This window comes from Oryzias latipes, chromosome 23, assembly GCF_053564925.1.
Source record: "Oryzias latipes strain Hd-rR chromosome 23, Olatipes_Hd-rR_3.1".
In the NCBI taxonomy this organism is placed as follows: Eukaryota; Metazoa; Chordata; class Actinopteri; order Beloniformes; family Adrianichthyidae; genus Oryzias; species Oryzias latipes.
Genome location: NC_136259.1, coordinates 183,552 through 201,558, shown reverse-complemented (window position 1 = coordinate 201,558; position 18,007 = coordinate 183,552). Strand labels below are relative to the sequence as shown.

The window sequence follows — 18,007 nt, the reverse complement described above, 5'->3', positions numbered from 1 at the left end:
ATCTGAGGCCATGGTTCTCGACCGGAGAAAGGTAGTTTGCCATCTCTCGGTGGGTGGAGTGTCCCTGCCCCAGGTGGAGGAGTTTAAGTATCTGAGGGTCTTGTTCACGAGTAGGGAAGACCGGAGCCTGAGAGTGACAGGTGGATCGGAGCGGCGCCCATACTTATGCGGTCGCTGTATCGGTCCGTTGTGGTGAAGAGAGAGCTGAGCCAAAAAGCAAAGCTCTCAATTTACCGGTCCATCTTCGTTCCAATACTCACCTATGGTCATGTGCTCTGGGTCATGACCGAAAGAACGAGGTCCCGAATACAAGCGGCTGAAATGACCTTCCTCCGCAGGGTGGCTGGGCGCTACCTTAGAGATAGGGTGAAGAGCTCGGTCACCCGCGGAGAGCTTGGAGTAGAACCGCTTTTCCTCCACATCGAAAGGAGCCAGTTGAGGTGGCTCTGATATCTAGTCCGGATGCCTCTTGGACGCCTCCCTGGAGAGGTGTTCCGGGCATGTCCCACTTGGCGGAGGCCCCGGGGAAGACCCAGGACACGCTCGAGAGACTATGTCTGTCGGCTGGCCTGGGAACGCCTCCAGAGGAGCTGCAGGAAGTGGCTGGGGCGAGGAAAGTCTGTGCATCTAAACTTAGACTGCTGCCCCCGTGACCCGGTCCCTGACAGGCAGAGGAAGATGGATGGAAGAGCCATGCCTGCTGCTCTTTGTTTCCATCACTTTCAGGTCTAAGTGCATTGTTTACATGATCAGCTGCTGTCATACTTCCTCATAGAAAAGTTTCTGTGTGGCACTAAACTGTGGAGCAGATTAAGCCCTGATCCCAAACAATGTCCAAATGTATTACAGAAACTCTTTAATTTCAATTAAGAAAAACATCTTTAATTGCTAAGGAAATCCAAAAGTTTACTTTTGTAGATTCTTCTGAAAGTCACATCAATCTGTTTGAGGCGACCAAAACATAAAATGGTTGCTATGGAGATATAACTAACACAAAGCACAATAGCACCACCATGTTGTTTTGACTGTTATTGCAGTTGGCATTGCTTCCATAGTTAGCATCGAGAGCAAATTGTTTGATGATGCTGGTTGTAATGCTAGCACTTTTAGCAGCATTAGCACAACTAACATTGGAAGCATAACTAGCATCTCTAGTAATAGGTTTTTCTGAGAAAGTTGGTGATGCTAGCACTTTTAGCTACATGCAGTCACTTGCAGCCCTGACAGTAGAACAAAAAGAGAGAGGGGGAGTCAGGGGTGTGTATTGGCTGTATAGCAAGTGAGGTCGGATCAAAGGTGGGTGATGAGAGCAGCAATGGCGTGTAAAAGCGGGCGGCGAGGGCTATATTGTCTACAATTAATGCTTGAAAAACACGAATAAATCAAATCAAATCTACCCCAGAGGTATAGATTTGTGAACAGAGTTGGATTCCTTCTGAAACCTTTTTTTGTGTGCCTTCTCAGAGAAGAGTCTCCTCAGAAGCCCAGTGTCTCTTCGGGTACAGCTAAAGGACACACGGATCTGGACGGGCCGCTGTTCCACAGGAGCGGCGCCAAAGGCGACGGTGAGTCTGCGCCTCTGTCTTTAGGCCCGTCTGTCCTATAGCACGGATTTGCTGGGCTTCATGCTGTCTTTGTCTCCAGCAGACTCTGACTCAGACAGCGAGCTGTCGGTGGACGAGCACAGCTCCTCCTACGCCTCTTCCCAGTCCTCTGGCAGTGAGGATGAAAACTTGGATGTTAAACCAAAGTGGAACAATGAGAGACCCCTTCACAGCACCCCAAAAGGTGGGCACAGCCTCTTTAAGCCTTTACCGTCTCAGCATACAGATTTTTAAGGTTGTAAAACCTCAACTACTAACTTTTCTCAGACAGACTTAAACATTTTTCTCTCTTGTTTAAACTCTCAAAGTTTTAAAGTTCCTAAAATAATAAGTCCAGTATTATAAAATGAAATCAAAGACCTGATCTCAAACACAGATTTATGTTAATTTTGGAAAGCTGAACACATCCTGTACAGGAGAATGATTGACAATGGTCTACAGCCAATCAGGATGCAGAATACAGAGCATTGAAAAATAAAGACATGCCAAACAGGTCTGAAAAGAATCTGTTGAAAAAGAGAACATGATAGAACGAGGGACGACTGTAACATAATTTCAATAGATTCTGACGGCAAGAGAAGTGGCCTTGTATGTTATCTTTGTTCCAACATTTAACAGTAAAGATGTTTAGTAATGTTTGTTACGTTAGCAACATATTACATTAGTAAAGTTATTTATAAAGGTTAGTTACATTAGCAACATTTTTGGTTATTAAAGCTAGTTAGTACGTTATTTGTAAAGGTAATTATTCTGCTAAAAAACTTCATATCAGCTTTGCGCTGATATTTGACAAAGCTGCTTTTCTTCATTTTAGAATCTGCTTGAACTAAGTTTATTGCATAAATGGTTGAAAGGTTACAGTTGTTGAATGAATGCAAACAATAGTTTTTGTGTTAAAGGGTTAACCTGGATTAGATATAAATTTATTCTACATCGTAACAAAAACTGTTTTTAACTTTATAGGGGATGCAGGGTCCAATTATGTGAAGGCTTACTGGCCAACAGAGGCCACCACAGCCAGTGACAGCGAGGAACCGGGCGGGCCAGAGAGGCTCAGGGTGGAGACCAAAGTGAATGTGGAGCTGCACCCAGAAAACAAACTTAACCACGTTGGAGAACGGGAGAGGGACCCTCTACTGGAGAAAGCCAAGCAGACACCCACAAACCCAAAAGACCCAGCACCAGTGAACCAACCCAACAGCAACAGCAACCACCAACCGGAGCAGAGAAAAGGTAAGGACAAGGTTTCACAGCCAATCCAGAGCTGAGTGGGAGTCCATTTCCCTGAAGTAATGTGAATCTCCGCCATCGCTCAGGTATTTTAAAAAACAAGATCATCTACCCCCCCTTGCTAGCCGACAAGAACATGAAGAATCGCCTGAGGGAGAAGCTGAGCGACTACAACTCTCCTACCATCACCTCCCATCCGCCCATAAACAACAACACCTCCAGCCCACCCCCCTCCTCCGTCAACATCATGAGCCCCACATCGCGGCCTTCCTCACAAGCCTCCAATGAAGGAGGGGGTCGCCTCAGCAACCACGACAACACTCCCATTGTGAAACCGCCTATTGCCCCACGACCTCAGATACCAGTCGGGACTCCGCCGGCCACCATCTACCGGGAGACCAATGGGGGCGTGCCAATGCACTTAAAGTCAGGGACGGTCAACGGAGGCAATGAGTCCAACTCAGAGTAAGCAAAAAAACACGTACATTTGTAAATCCATTTATATATATCTGTAACTGACTCCCCTAGCAGTTAGGTTCTTTCCGTTTTAATAGTGATGGGATTTATGACTCTTTTTAGAGAGCTGAATCCGTTCATTTCAAAGAACCGTTGAAAAGATTGGCTCATTTATCTCTTTTAATATTTATTCATTTATAGGATGCCACTCTGGAGTTTATTCATTCAAACCTGGAAATAATCCCAGGGAGGATTGATAGACTAAGCTCTGGATCAGAATAATTGAAATTCAGATTTTCTATCCGGATTCATTTTTAACTGCCAGCAGATCCAGTGTGTTTGTAAGCAGCATCTTCAAGTCTCACTTGATCCACATTAGGCATGTGTCTGTGTTTCAATAAAAGACAGAAGCTGCACCAAATGGATCCAAAATGGACACTCTGCTAATTTGTTGCAGTCTCTCCTTTGTAACCCTTGTGCTATCTTAGATGACCCCCCCCCCCCCCCCCTTCCATTGAGGTGTTCTCCCTACCATGACAAAGGTGGATAAAGGTGGAAAGATTTCATGTAATCCATGGACACCAGTGAAGATCACAAATCATTGAAGAAAAAAGGTTCAGAGCACTGTCTAGTGGGTCTAGATGACCCAACTCCCAATGTTAAAGTGCCTTGGATAGCACAAGGGTTAAAGGGAGGAAAATAGAATATACTGACCAACCTTTTTTGGACAAATGTATGTTTTGTTTTTGTAGACTTTATTTGGTCTCGTAGGACCTGAAACAAAAGCATGGCACACAAAGAACTTTCTACAGCCAAACAAGGAGGTGGCAGTGTGATGATGTGGGCCACTTTGTCCAAACCACTAAAGAATAGTAAATTCTTTTCAACATTAGTTTGAATGATGAAGAAACTGCTTTGAGGAACGATTTATCTCTTAAATACTAGCGATGTCGCCAGTGACACCGTAATAACACACTCTTTGACATACCACAACTCCTCGACCGTTTATGAAGTTAATGTACTTCCAATGGATTCTGACGCAGATTCAGATGATTTACGATAATTACATAAACATCTACTGTAACGTGTTGTATGTCGTTTACTTTTACTTTTGTTTACGTGTAGTTTACGGGATCAGCGTGAGTCAGCTGATTCTAAAGCGGCTTTCATATCTGCTTTGCACTGATGTGTAAAACAGCCGCTGTTCTCTGCTTCAGAATCCTATGGATCCGTTGACGGTTGAAGAGTTAGGGTAGAATGTAAACACTGGAGCTAAAAGGTACAATAAGGAAATAACCAAATGTCCTTTAAAGCATGAAGTCATGTGTCTGTCTTGCTTGAATGCTGCATGAAACCCCCCCCATCCATGTTTACCTGTTTGCACGCTCTTTCTCTTTTCACTGCACTTTTCTGTCCCTCCACCCCCACTTTCCCTGACACCACTCTCCCCCCCTAACAGTGGCAGTAACGAGACTTCGATCTGACCTGTTAGGGACGTTGAGACCAGCCCACCTTTGTGAGAGGAAGAAGACGTAAAGGACGACGACGAGCAAAAGGGCGCCCTCGCCGCCTGACCAGCCGATCTGCTCCGCCTTGTGTTTCATCTCTCTGGAAAACAGTATTAACGTCAGGATTCTGATCTGCGAGCGCCAAGCACGCACGTTGAGAAAGATGGGAGATGATAAAGGGAACTTCAGCGTGACCGAGAAATGACTCGGAGGAGCTTTCTGTGCCAAAAACACTAGTGGGGGGGGTGTCAGAACTTATCAATAGTTTGGAGAACACTGAAGGTAGAAGTTTCCTCTCAAGTTGGTTCAGGCGAAGATGCAGATCCGAAAGGACCTTTGCCTGCTGAGTTCAGAACACCAAGTGCTCTTATTTTTCTCCACTTCCATGGCCTTCCAGTGTACAGGTGTGTAATTATGGTGTAGATATTTTTTATGAAGAAAGAACTTATTTTGTACTTTGTCTGAAGTGAATTCTGCTACATTGGGGAGCAGGATTAGGAAAATCTCTGCACATGCTGGTTTGATAGAGAACTAAAGACTTTGTGCCTTTTCTCTGGACTGAAACCTTCACAGCTGTCGCATCAGAAAAATGTTTTCTATGAGTCCTTGAACACAAAAACTGGAACCGACCAGCCCTAAACCTTTTTTTTTATTCCCATATGCTGGTTCAACACACCTCTGATTATCAAAGTTGTGAAATAAAATGTTAAAACAATAGGAATCACTTCAATTTAGCCAAAGAAAGGCTATTATTTTAACCATAAAAATGCATTAAACAAATAAGGTTCCTATTTGTTTTCTCAATCTAAGCTCAAATGTCTGTTGTTTTTTGCAGCTAATATATAAATAAGGCAACTACAACTGGTTATTTTTCTATCAAGTGGTCCAGCCCTGATTTAATCCATGTTGAAAATGTTTCTGTTTGATCTGCAAAACTGGAAATGTTTTGAGACATTTTGTGTATTTATTTTTATGGTTTTACGACACTGGAAAGAGAAGAAATGAATGTTTCGGTAAAATTAAAAATGAATTTTTAAATGCTTTTTGTCTTTATTTGTCACATGGAGTGAAATATGGCTTTGTGAATAAATGAAACAAGAAAAATGAGATTACTACATGGTTAGAATTCCGCCAGTGAGTCATATTCATTCAGTGTCAAACATTGGTCAGTGGTCACTTCTGAGCATTTCTACAAACACAATTCTACAAAAACGACAATCATATATTAGATGATTTACAATTTTTCAATTTGATTAAAAAAACAGCAAAACATAATTTAAATACAATATTTTCACCAATCAGTTTTTTAACCCTTGAGCGTTCCTAGGCACTTTAGCAATGGGAGTTGGGTCATCTAGACCCACTAGACCAGGGGTGTCAAACTTATTTTAACCGAGGGCCACATCAGCATATTGTCTGTCCTCCAAGGGCCAGAGATAACTTATACATGTCACTAAATGTAATGAAAAATAAACGTAACCGCTCCTAATGTTAAATGACTAATTATTTATTTATTAGAAGGGAGGATCCCTCCTTCATGTGGGCACCCCTGAGGTTTCTTCGTTTTTTCCGGAATCCGGTTTTTTTGGGAGTTTTTCCTTACCGCGAAGGGGGGTCTAAGGGCAGGGATGCCAGTATAGCTTAGTCAGTTTGTTAGTTCATTTTAGTATTTTTCTATTGAACTCTTTGTATTCGTGATCCTTTTGATTTAATGTTTTACTTCGAAGCCCATCGAGACGACTGTTGTTGTGATTTTGGGCTATACAAATAAAATTGAATTGAATTGAATTAGAACTTTTTAAAGTGACAATTACAGTTGCATAGAAAACATGTTTGCTTGTTACTTTACCATAAATCCTTTTAATTTGATTCTGTCAGGTTAGGTTATATGGACAGTGTTTAAGTCATAATGTATAGTTGCCCAATTCGATATCTCAAGTCCGATTCCCCCTAGATATGAAAAAATACACACACATTTTTATTTTTTATTCTAAGAAATTAAACTCTTTTCTGCTCTCGCGGGCCACATAAAATGACATGGAGGGCCACATTTGGCCCCCGGGCCATGAGTTTGACACATGTGCTCTAGATAGTGCTCTGAACCTTTTTTCTTCAATGATTTGTGATCTTCACTGGTGTCCATGGATTACATGAAATCTTTCCACCTTTACCCACCTTTGTCATGGTAGGGAGAACACCTCAATGGAAGGGGGGGGGGGGGGGGTCATCTAAGATAGCACAAGGGTTAATAAGTCACTTGGGCCTGTTAGACATGATCGAATCCAGTCTGGGTGGGATGGGGGAGAGTGAAGCTCTGAGTCTGCTGCAAGCTTTGGTCTTAGTTCAAGATTCAAGATTCAAGATTTGGTTCATTCTCATTCCACACATTGTATTTGCAGAGAAATACACAGGTGAGATGAGATGATGTTTCTCAATAGCATGACAGTACAGAGAGCAAGCAATAAAATAGAATAAAAATCAGAGAATAAAAATAGCAATGAAATAAGATAAATAAAATAAAATAGAGACCGGCATTTAGTGTAAACAGTCCTGTGATTAAAGTGACTAGGTGCATTTAGCAGCAGTCTTTTTAGGGGGAGGGGGGGGGTGTATTGTGTCTTCAGGTTGTGTGGGGGATGGGGGGTAATCCTTTGGGTCTTATTGCAGAGTGGAGTTTGTGAGAGTATGAATGCATGAGGAAGACAGTCCGCTTAGCAGTTTCACAGCTTGTGGAAAGAAGCTTTTTAGGATCCTGCTCCTGATACTGCTGAACCTCCTCCCAGATGGCATGAGGGACAACAGTCCATGAGAGGGGTGCTGGGGGTCCCTGATGATGGAGGTTGCTCTGCGTAGGCAGCGCTGCTCGCATAGCTCCTCTAGGATCGGGAGAGGGGCACCAACAATATTGCTCGCAGTCCTGACAATCCTGCTGAGCCGTTGTTTGTCCTGAACCCTGCAGCTGCCAAACCAGGATGTGAAGCTCTGAGTCAGGATGTTCTCCATGGTGCCCTTATAGAAGGAGAGGAGGTGAGGTGTTGGAATTCCAGCCTTCCTGAGTCTCCGGAGGGGATGGAAACACTTCTGTGCTTTCCTGATGACCATTGTGGAGTTGGCGGAGGAGGACAAGTTGTTAGTGAGGTTGCCCCCCAGGAACCTGACACTGTTGACCTTCTCCAAAGCAGCATCGTTTATGGTCAGATGAGTCGGGGTGATTGCCAGATTTCCTGAATTCGATCACCATTTTGTAATGGGAGGCACCTGAGGGTGTCGCTATACCCACGGTGCAGAAGAGTATAAAATGAAGTTGATGTGTGGTTGCCATGGTGCTATAGCCTGTGAGGGAACCAGACAACTCAAACCCTAAGTGTGTGAGCTGGCCCGAGCCTTGAGTTTGGTAAGACTGTTTCTATCCCTACCTGTGGCTGATGTTTTAGCACCAGGTATCTACACTTTTTACTCATGACGGCAGAGGTATATTTTAAAAATAATGCTTACATTATTTTTCTTATCAAATGTTTTAATATGGTGTGTTTTCTGCTTTTAGTGCCGGAATACTGTGCCCTGCTGTCCTGTTTAAGTTTATGTTTTGTATTTTGTTAGTCCGCTCCTCACAGGGCTGTCTCAGCGTGATTGACTAATCAGGTGCAGGAGCGGACTGTTTACCCTCTGTTCTGTTTGTCATTTTTGTTGGTCACTTCCCTTAGGTTTCACCCCACATGTTATTTTGGTTGGTGCCATATCCCACCGAGTGCTGTGCATCACAGTTATAATGCATGTTTTTACTTTTTATTGTTGTGCATGACTTGTGGTTTTTTTGTCTGCATGTTGCTGTGGTGTCATTGATACGGTCAACATTGTTAATCTACTCATGACGGGGTTTCTGTATTAATACATCTTCGTAACCTGCTTTGCGGTGGTTTTCCTTTTTGGCCTCCTGCAACAATTTCTTTTGTTTTTTCCACGTTGATCTGGAGGTTATGGGATGTACACCACACTGCTAGCTGCTCCACCTCCATTCTGTAAGCAGACTCGTCAGTAGCTGCGTTTACTCGTTCGAATTAATTTTTTTTCCAATCGAGATGAGTGGGTTATGCCGATTGTTGATCCGATCGTTGTTCATGTAAACAGTTCATTCCGATCGTGTGTCACTACTGCTCTGGTTTAACGTCATGCATAGAGGGATGTTTCGCTCCAGAGAAAGCATTGGAGCGCGAACGGGACCGACCGGCTGCTCCACGGACGCCTCTGTGGAGCGTCTGCGTGGAAGCCTCTGCACTCCGCCCTCACCCCGTGGGCTCCTTGCCTCTCCCTTCCTATCTTTTCCGACACCCCTCGCGAGGGGGCGCCAGGTGTGCGAGCTTTTCAAAGCAGAAATGCCGCTCAGTCCTTAGAAACCGTTCAAACAATCACGTGGATTTGTATTTCCAGTCGTGTCCCGACAAAATAAAGGCCGATGTTATTCCCACATACTTACGTTCAGCCAAGCTGCAGATTGCAGCATTTCCCACATGTATTTTATGTTCATCCAAAGCTAAATGTTGTTGTTAGCGCATGTTAGCCGCTTGGTTTGTTTAAATCGGGACTGATTTCAGCTTCCGGTATTTTCAACACTACTGCGCATGACCAAATGATTTATTCCGACCGAAAGTGTGACCATGTGAACGTTCGTTCTAATCAGAAAAGGTTTTTCTGGGCCCATGTACACGGTTGAATTATAATTCGACCATTGATCCGGTCAAGATATTTAGCACATGTAACCGCTGCAACTATCGCTTATGAGACCGATCACGGTTGTGTCGTCTGCAAACTTAACAATGTGGTTGGTGTTGTATTGAGCTGCGCAGTTATGCGTGAGCAGACTGAACAGCAGTGGGCTCAGAACACACCCCTGCGGTGTGCCCGTACTCACTGAGATGGGCCTGGATGTGTGTCTGCCGATCTTGCTGAGTGTCCAGTTGCAGGTTGCAGTGTCCACGCCTAGTTGCCTCATGGAATGATGGTGTTAAAAACCGAGCGGAAGTTGATGAAGAGGACCAAAGCAAAGGTGTTTTTCCTCTCCAGATGTGACAGGGTGGGGTGGAGATTGGTGGAGATGGCATCTTCTGTGCCAACCCAGAGACGAGACCCGGGCGCAGAGCAGCAGTGTAAAACGCTCCTCTGAGCCTCCCTTAGGGTTAGTGCCGGTACAAAACCCATGCAGGGAAAGTCAAGCAGGTCCTAGCTTTAGCTTATGTGCTGAAAGACAAATGAAAGGAGCGCGTCATAGAAACCTTAAAGTGACAGACAGCAGTACCCACAAGCAGAATTATGATGTCATTAAATGTGGTTTATTAAACATTCGATCCATTTCCTCCAAGTCCCTCTTAGTCAATGAGTTAACCCTTGTGTTATCTTAGATGACCCCCCCCTTCCATTGAGGTGTTCTCCCTACCATGACAAAGGTGGATAAAGGTGGAAAGATTTCATGTAATCCATGGACACCAGTGAAGATCACAAATCATTGAAGAAAAAAGGTTCAGAGCACTGTCTAGTGGGTCTAGATGACCCAACTCCCAATGTGACTGAATGAAGCAAACCCCCCCCCCCCCCCCCCCCCTATGCTAACTATCAGAAATCCAGGATTTCAGGGAAAGGAGGTGGTTTGGCAGTAATATCACAGTCTAGCTTACTTCTCAGCCCGAAAGTTAAAAATGTTTATAATTCATTTGAAAACATCATATTGTCTATAAATCACCCAAACAAGAAGACCCGAAAACCTGTTTTATTCATAATTATTTATCACCCCCCCGGCCCATATTCAGAATTTTTAACTGAGTTTTCTGACTTCCTATCGACTATTGTCTTAGATTCTGATCAAATTATAATATTAGGGGATTTTAATATTCATGTTGATGACCCCAGTGACTGTCTAGGAAAGGCTTTTGCAGCTTTATTAGATGATGTTGGTTTCACCCAAAATGTAAATGAACCCACTCACTGTCATAAGCACACCCTGGACCTTGTTTAAATCCATGGTATAGAGCAGGGGTGTCAAACTCATTTTGGTTCGGGGGCCACATTCAACCCTATCTGATCTCAAGTGAGCCGGACCAGTAACATAAAGGCAAAATAACAGATTTGTTTTTGTTTTTTCACTCAATTGGAAAACATGCCTCAACCCACATGGTAACCCAATCATTTATTATTACACATTAAATAACAGAGGCCAATGGATCCTAAATAAAATTAATTTCACTCAAAAAAAGGTCTATTCAATTTTATACAGACTGAATATTTTACATCGGACACTGAAGCAATCCCATTAATAAACTCAAGAGGGGCTACAGAAAAAAATAGAACACCCTGCATAAAATGTAAATGTCCAAACCATTAAAAATTTACACTAAATTTAACTTGCAAACATTTATGAATATAAGAGTTTGGAGTTAACCTCTTTTCTCTCCTGAAACGTCACCGACCATCAAGATCAGGATTCAGATCCTGTGCAGAAACACATTTACTGTCATTCAAACACAATGAAATGTCCAAGAGTCTTTTCCTGGTTTGCTGCCTGAATTTTGTGGCAACACCTGCCTTCTTCCTGACCTTTAATGGGCGCCATCAGTGACCAGACTGACATCACGTGATCAGTTCATTCAAACATCGTCCAGCACAGTAACTAGAGAGCTGACTGTCATCATCAGTTGTTGTTGTGTCCATCAACTCAAGAAACTCGGCCTGTGACGTCTCTTCATCACCTCTAATAAATATGCACAGCTGTATATATCTGTGGTGTCTGTGCTTTCATCAATAGTGACTAAAAATACAACAAATGACTGGATTCTTTCATTTGGCGTCCAAGTCTCCATAGAGATGTTGTATCTGCAATTGTTATACTTGGCAGACTCATGTTGGCAAAGGTCCACTGCTTTTTGGGGCACACGACTTCTGCAGCCTTCAGCATTTTTTTACAAGTTCACCATCTTAAAATGGTTTGGATGTTTACCCCAACTTGTCTGCAATCAGGTGTCTGTCACTGCTCCATCATTGACATCACAGCCTCAGTAAATGCAGACGGTTATTTATCAGTCCAGCTAATAGTTGATAAATCTTATTTTTTTCTTAACTGCAAATGGTGAAACTTTTCTTTATGGTGAGTCTCATAGTGGTGCTGAATGTTATATTCTCTTTGTACTGTGACCTGTTGATGACATACCAAGCTTGCAGGTTTTGAATTCAGCTCTGTGAACAAATATAGCTCAGGACTTCACTTCAACCTTTTTTTCTTTTTGACAACATTTTGGTTATTATTGTGTCACTACTGATCATTCTTACAGCAATGTAACAGCATTGAGGTTTACAGGTAACCGAACGACTGTCTACCCAGACGCAGAGCTGTTAGGTTTAGCTTTAGGCAGGTGCAGAGATAAGTTTCAACCTGTTTTGCTTTTCCTTTGCTCCCCCTAGTGGCGTAATAGCGCATTTCGGTTATTTCTTTAAAAAAATCATAACTCACCACAGGAATGGACTAGAAACGTGCTTTCTTTTTTAAACATCTTTTTGATTTTGACTCTTCGTGTGTGGGCGGGACTAAAGCACCTGGTGGGCCGGATAGGGCCCGCTGGCCGTATGTTTGATATCCCTGCCTTACATGGAATGGCCCCGTCCTATATTAAGGACCTCATAGTCCCTTACCACCCAAAAAGAACACTTAGCTCGCAAAATGCAGGACTGCTTGTGGTTCCTAGAGTTAATAAAAGTACATTTGGAGGTAGAGTGTTTATTTATTTTTAGAGCGTTTAGCCACCAAGCCCCTATTTTATGGAATAAACTCCCAGCTCATGGAAGAGAGGCCGACACAGTTTCTACATTCAAAGTTAGACTGAAAACATTCCTCTTTGGACAGGCTTATTATCAGACTAGTTAGTATTCAGAGATTATTTAACTTGATTGTCACGGTGCCTGTCAGTTCACCTCCCCGTTCCACAGCTCTCCTGCTCTACTGATTGGAACCAGCTGACCTTCATCTCCTCATCACCCTGCCGGCCTTCATAAGGGAGCATCTCAGCAGAATTCAGCGCCAGTTCGTTATACTCACTCCGGTGCTTATGCCTGGCCTTTTAGTCTTAGCTCATGTTATCTAGTTCATGTTACTTACCTCGCCTTGTATTCACCTTCAGGTTTCATCCATTGGTCACGCTGGTTCCTCGCTCCACGCTGATTACGCCATCCTCGGCATCCACGCCTCGCCTCAAGCTGGTTACGCCGTCCTCGGCGTCCACGCCTTGCCTCATGCTGGTTCCGCCGTCCTCGGCGTCCACACATCGTCTCAAGCTGGTCCCGCTGTCCTCAGCGACATCAGCTCCAAGGACTTCAGGATCATTCCATGAAGGAACTAATTACCACATTCTCCTAGAAACTTTATTCTACACTGGTTAAATTAAACCATTTCAAATATGTCCTTGTTGCGAGTTACTTCTGGGTTTCAGCATCTTGGTCTGCTAAGTCTACAACGTCGTGAAAATTAATGTTAATCTGTTTAAATTAAAATTTATAACAATAACAGTTTGTTTTTAGTAGGTTGCTAGAAGTTGAAGCTGGGGTAACTATGGTGCACTGGTGTTCTGTCCTCTTTTCTCATCTACTTCTACCCTTCCTCTCTTCTCTATTCTTGATCATTATTCATCATTTAGTTCTCCATGCCTCTGTTTGGTGCAGTGATTCATGTATTGTCCCTCTTTCCCTCTCCCCTCCTGGGGGGTGGGAATGCTTCCAGATTCCAGTTGGTTCATCCGTGCTCCTGTACCTGACCGTGTACCTCGTCTCTGCTCCTGAACCTGGCTGTGGATCCTGCCTCTGGCTCGACTCGCACCCCCGACTGTCCCCCCAACTCCGTCTGGATGAAGCTCGTCTGCTGGACTTTATAATGTAGTTGTAGAATTAGATAAGTTAATTCTTCTCTATGAGTTCTGGTAAATCGCCTGTCCGTCCTGGGGGAGGATCCTTCCTTCATTTTTTCCGGAATCCGTTTTTTTAGGAGTTTTTTTTCACTGAGAAGGGGGATATAAAGGCAGGGATGTTAGTTTAGCTTAGTCCGTTTGTTAGTTCATTTTAGTATTTTCCTATTGAATTCTATGCATTCATGATTTATTTTGACTTTATGCTCCACTTTTTCAATTACCGATACGAAGCCCATTGAGATGACTGTTGTGAATTTGGGCTATACAATAAAATTAAATTGAATTGAAAATTGAATTCTGTGGATCGATTTGATTTCAAACTGTAAAGGGTCCTTATTTATTCAAAGACTGTTCTTGATGTGTTGTAGGACTAAGCGCTTCAGACATCTGGTCACAACTGGTGTGAGGGCCACGGGGTGAAAGTCATTTGGGCAGGTTGGATTTGACTTCTTTGGGACTGGAGAATCAACAGATGTTTTTAGGCAGGTGGGTACAAACGCCTGCCTGAGTGAGGTGTTAAAGATGTCGATGTTGTCCGGGCCAGCCGCTTTGCGTGGATTGATGGTGGAGAAGGCCTTCCTCACCTCAGCGGTTGACAGCTGCAATGCTGATTCGCTGGAAGACAGCGTGAGCATCTGTGACTTTGTGTAGTTGTTACGTTCAAACCGGGTGTAGAAGTTGTTCAGTTCATCTGGTAGAGATCGGTTGTTCTGGGGTAATGTCTAGGGGGGGCTTATAGTCTGTGATGTTCCGAAACCCCTGCCACAGTTGACCTGAGTCTTTCTCACACATGAAGTGGGTGTTCAGTTTTTGTGTATACAGCCTCTTCGCTTCTCTGATCCCCCGTGACAGGTTTTTCCTTGCCAGACTTCATGCTGCTGCATCTCTGGATTTAACCCTTGTGCTATCTTAGATGACCCCACCCTTACATTGACTTGTTCTCCCTACCATGACAAAGGTGGATAAAGGTGGAAAGATTTTATGTAATCCATGTACACCAGTGAAGATCACAAACCATTGAAGAAAAAAGGTTCAGAGCACTGTCTAGTGGGCCTAGATGACCCAACTCCCAATGTTAAAGTGCCTAGGATAGCACAAGGGTTAAGGGGGCAGCTGTATAACATTTCCAGAGGCTTCCCTCCAGTCAGTGTCAAAGCATGTAGAAGGGTCGGCATTTGACAGACAGGGACTCTAGATGTGGGGAACAATGGGTCGAAACCACCACAGCATCTTGGCACCATAGGTTGTTGGTGTAAACGACTAGCCTGCCGCCTCTTTGTTTACAGGTTAGCGAAGCTAGTCTGTCCGCTCTGTGCATTGTTAGCCCCTCCAGTTGGATCGAGCTGTATTGTTCTCATTCAGCCAGGATTCCGTAAGAACCAAAACACAACAGTTCCTCACGCTGCTTTGGGAAGCTCTCCATAGTCTGATGTAGTCCATCTTGTTGTCGAGTGAGGGTACGTTCACTAACAGGAGTGTGGGAGTTGCCGGCTTGAATGGCTTAGCGGCTAGCCTGTCTTTAGCTTCTCCACGTTTGCCTCGTTTCTGCGTACTGTCACACCGCTTCTGGTGCTTCTTTTGGGATGTTATTCCAGGGGTTGTGGTCTGCTCTACAAAGGAGTCCGAGCTCACCCAGCAGACTGAGCAGATGTTTGTCGTAGTAGTATTTCTTTTTTCTGAGTTCAAAGAGAAGCTGTCCCTGAAATACTAGCCTCTCTCTCATACAGTTTACATTTAAAACACTAACATTTATAGTAACACACGATAGTCAAAGTCAAAGTCAGCTTTATTGGCAAATATGCGGCATACACAAGAAGAACTCATGCAGCAGAATTTTGGAGAAGCTGAAGGTTTTTGGAATGTTGGTTTTTGGAAGACCAGCAAGCAGGGGGTTACAGTAATCAATTTTATTCACGATGAAAGCATGCATTAGCATCTCTATATTAGCAAGAGAGAGTAATGGGCGGACAATAGCCAGATTTCTAAGATGATAAAAACCAGTTTTAACCACCTGTTTAATATGGGGGATAAAAGTTAGCTTAGAGTCAAAGATAACACCCAGATTTCTGACTGTTTCTGAAAGACTTAATGAAAGTTCCTGTAGCTTCAGAATCTGTTTTTCTCTATTAGCTTAAGGACCGATAACTAAAATTTCAGTTTTTTCCTGGTTGAGCTGCAGAAAATTAATTGCCATCCACAATTTGACATCTAAAATACAGTTAAAAAGTGCTTCTATTTGTCTTGTGTCATCAGAAGACTTAGCTATGTACAGCTGGGTATCATCAGTGGGCGGCCGTGGTGCAGCGGTAGGGCGGTCGACCCATGATCGTAAGATTTCAGGTTCGATTCCCGCCTTGCACGCCCATGTGTCGAAGTGTCCTTGTTCAAGACACTGAACCCCACCTTGCCTCTGGTGGGAGGTTGGCGCCAGTGTTTGGCAGCGGAGCCGCTGCCAGTGTGTGAATGTGTGTGTGCATGGGTGAATGGGACTGTGACTGTAAAGCGCTTTGGGCTTTGGAAAGAAGGTAGAAAGCGCTATATAAGTATACGCCAGGTATACGCCATACGCCAGCATAGGTATGAAAGCTGATGTTGTGGCTTCTGATGACTTTTTTTTTTTTCAGAAAACTTGAGGGGTGTTAAAAACAAAGGCATGATGTTCAAAGCTGGGGTACCCATCTAATGACATCTGCTTCACTGCAAAGGAGTAGGACATTTTAGCTGCAGTATCCCCACCTATTTTGCCCTCCCTGGTTGAAAACACAAAACTAAAATTGGGTGGAGAGGCCTCTGTGAGAACAGTAGATGCATCCGTGCTCAGCCATGTTTCAGTTAAAAAGAGACCATCAATATTATAATCTTGGATAAAATCATTTATGATAAAGGTTTTGTTAGACAAAGATCGAATGTTAAAAAGTGCCAAGTTAAAAGAGGGGGGTGGAGTGGTAGTGGAAGCTGCTTCCTCAGGTTTTGGAGCTTCCTTTAGTGGACGAAGGGGGGGGGGCAGCAGGTCGTGGCACTGTTGATGGTTGAAGCAGTTTCTTGGGGTATGTGGGGGGGGGGTGAAATCCAGGCAGTCACTTTAACAGGCCGATGTCTGGACAGATGAAGAGATTTGGACAGGTGTAGGCATGATGGGGGGCGGTGAAGTCTGGACAGAGAGTCTGATATTGTCAGCTAAAACATTGCTGCCCAGTGGACTGGGGTGAATCCCATCAGTTTTATAAAATGAGGATCTGTTCCAGAACAGGTTAAAATTGTCAATAAAAACAAATCTGTTCAGGATAGAAGCAGACTGGAGCCAGGTGCTCAGACTCAGCAGCCTGCTGAAGCGGCCATGGCCGCGGTAGAGGGAGGGAAAATAACCCGAAATAAAAACAGTCAATAGACAAGAGCTTAAAAAATTAAAAAGTCTGATGAACGCCTTTTTAGTTGTTTCAGACTCTCTATATCAGTTGGTAGTTCCCAAGTCCCTCATATCTGAGTTCATCAAATATTTCCATGACAACCCACCAGGGGGCCACCTGGGCCAACTGATGACACTCTTACGGGTCTTGGAGGTTGCTTGGAGGCCGAGGGTAAGAAAGATGTGTGGGATCACACAAACAACTGCCAAATTTGTCAAAGAATGAAAGCAGACAACCGTAAACCATCTGGTGTAACCCTTGTGCTGTCCTAGGCACTTTAACATCGAGAGTTGGGTCATCTAGACCCAGTAGACAGTATCCTGAACTTTTTTCTTCAATGATTTATGATCTTCACTGGTGTCCATGGATTACATGAAATCTTTCCACCTTTATCCACCTTTGTCATGGTAGGGAGAACACATCAATGGAAGGGTGGGGTCATCAAAGATAGCACAAGGGTAGACCACCTCGGTGACCACTCCGGGAGAAATGTTGGGGATTGATATTATGGGACCATTTCCTAGGAGTAAGAAATCCAACACTGTTTTAGTGGTGATAGTGGACTATTTTTCAAAGTGGGTTGAAATGTTTCCACTACAGACAGTACTACTCCACGTCTGATTAAAATCTTGAGGGAGGAGATCTGCACTTGCTAGGGTGTTTCCAAGAATTTAGTCTCTGACAGGGGTCCCCAGTTTACTAGTCACCTGATCAAGGAACAATGTAATGCATGGGGGGGTCATTCATAAGTTGACTACCAGTTATTATCCACAGACAAATCTCACGGAGAGATATAACAGGACCATCAAAGTCATGATAGCCTCATTTGTTAATAATAATAATAATGGATTCGATTTATCTGC

General features: G+C 43.7%; 1 protein-coding gene and 1 long non-coding RNA gene across 12 annotated transcripts in view; both read left to right on the top strand.

Annotated features, from left to right (window-relative positions):
* Positions 1 to 5,836, top strand: part of celsr1a (cadherin EGF LAG seven-pass G-type receptor 1a) — a 154,347-nt gene extending 148,511 nt beyond the window's left edge. For 4 of the 11 annotated variants that reach the window (XM_078941872.1, XM_023952122.2, XM_023952121.2 and 1 more), the window contains 5 exons: positions 1,465 to 1,565; positions 1,648 to 1,788; positions 2,568 to 2,837; positions 2,921 to 3,299; positions 4,783 to 5,836. In XM_078941872.1, coding sequence (XP_078797998.1) covers positions 1,465 to 1,565; positions 1,648 to 1,788; positions 2,568 to 2,837; positions 2,921 to 3,299; positions 4,783 to 4,810 — 919 coding nt within the window. In that variant the 3' untranslated portion in view covers positions 4,811 to 5,836. Of the gene's footprint in view, positions 1 to 1,464; positions 1,566 to 1,647; positions 1,789 to 2,567; positions 2,838 to 2,920; positions 3,300 to 4,749 lie in introns of all 11 variants that reach the window. The other 7 variants (XM_078941873.1, XM_078941870.1, XM_078941869.1 and 4 more) reach the window with 3 other exon arrangements.
* Positions 5,837 to 10,389: 4,553 nt separating this feature from the next.
* On the top strand, positions 10,390 to 14,027 carry LOC144989431 (uncharacterized). Its single transcript, XR_013653595.1, has 2 exons — positions 10,390 to 12,879; positions 12,958 to 14,027. It is a non-coding gene; the product is annotated as an uncharacterized LOC144989431 (long non-coding RNA).
* Positions 14,028 to 18,007: the final 3,980 nt, after the last annotated feature.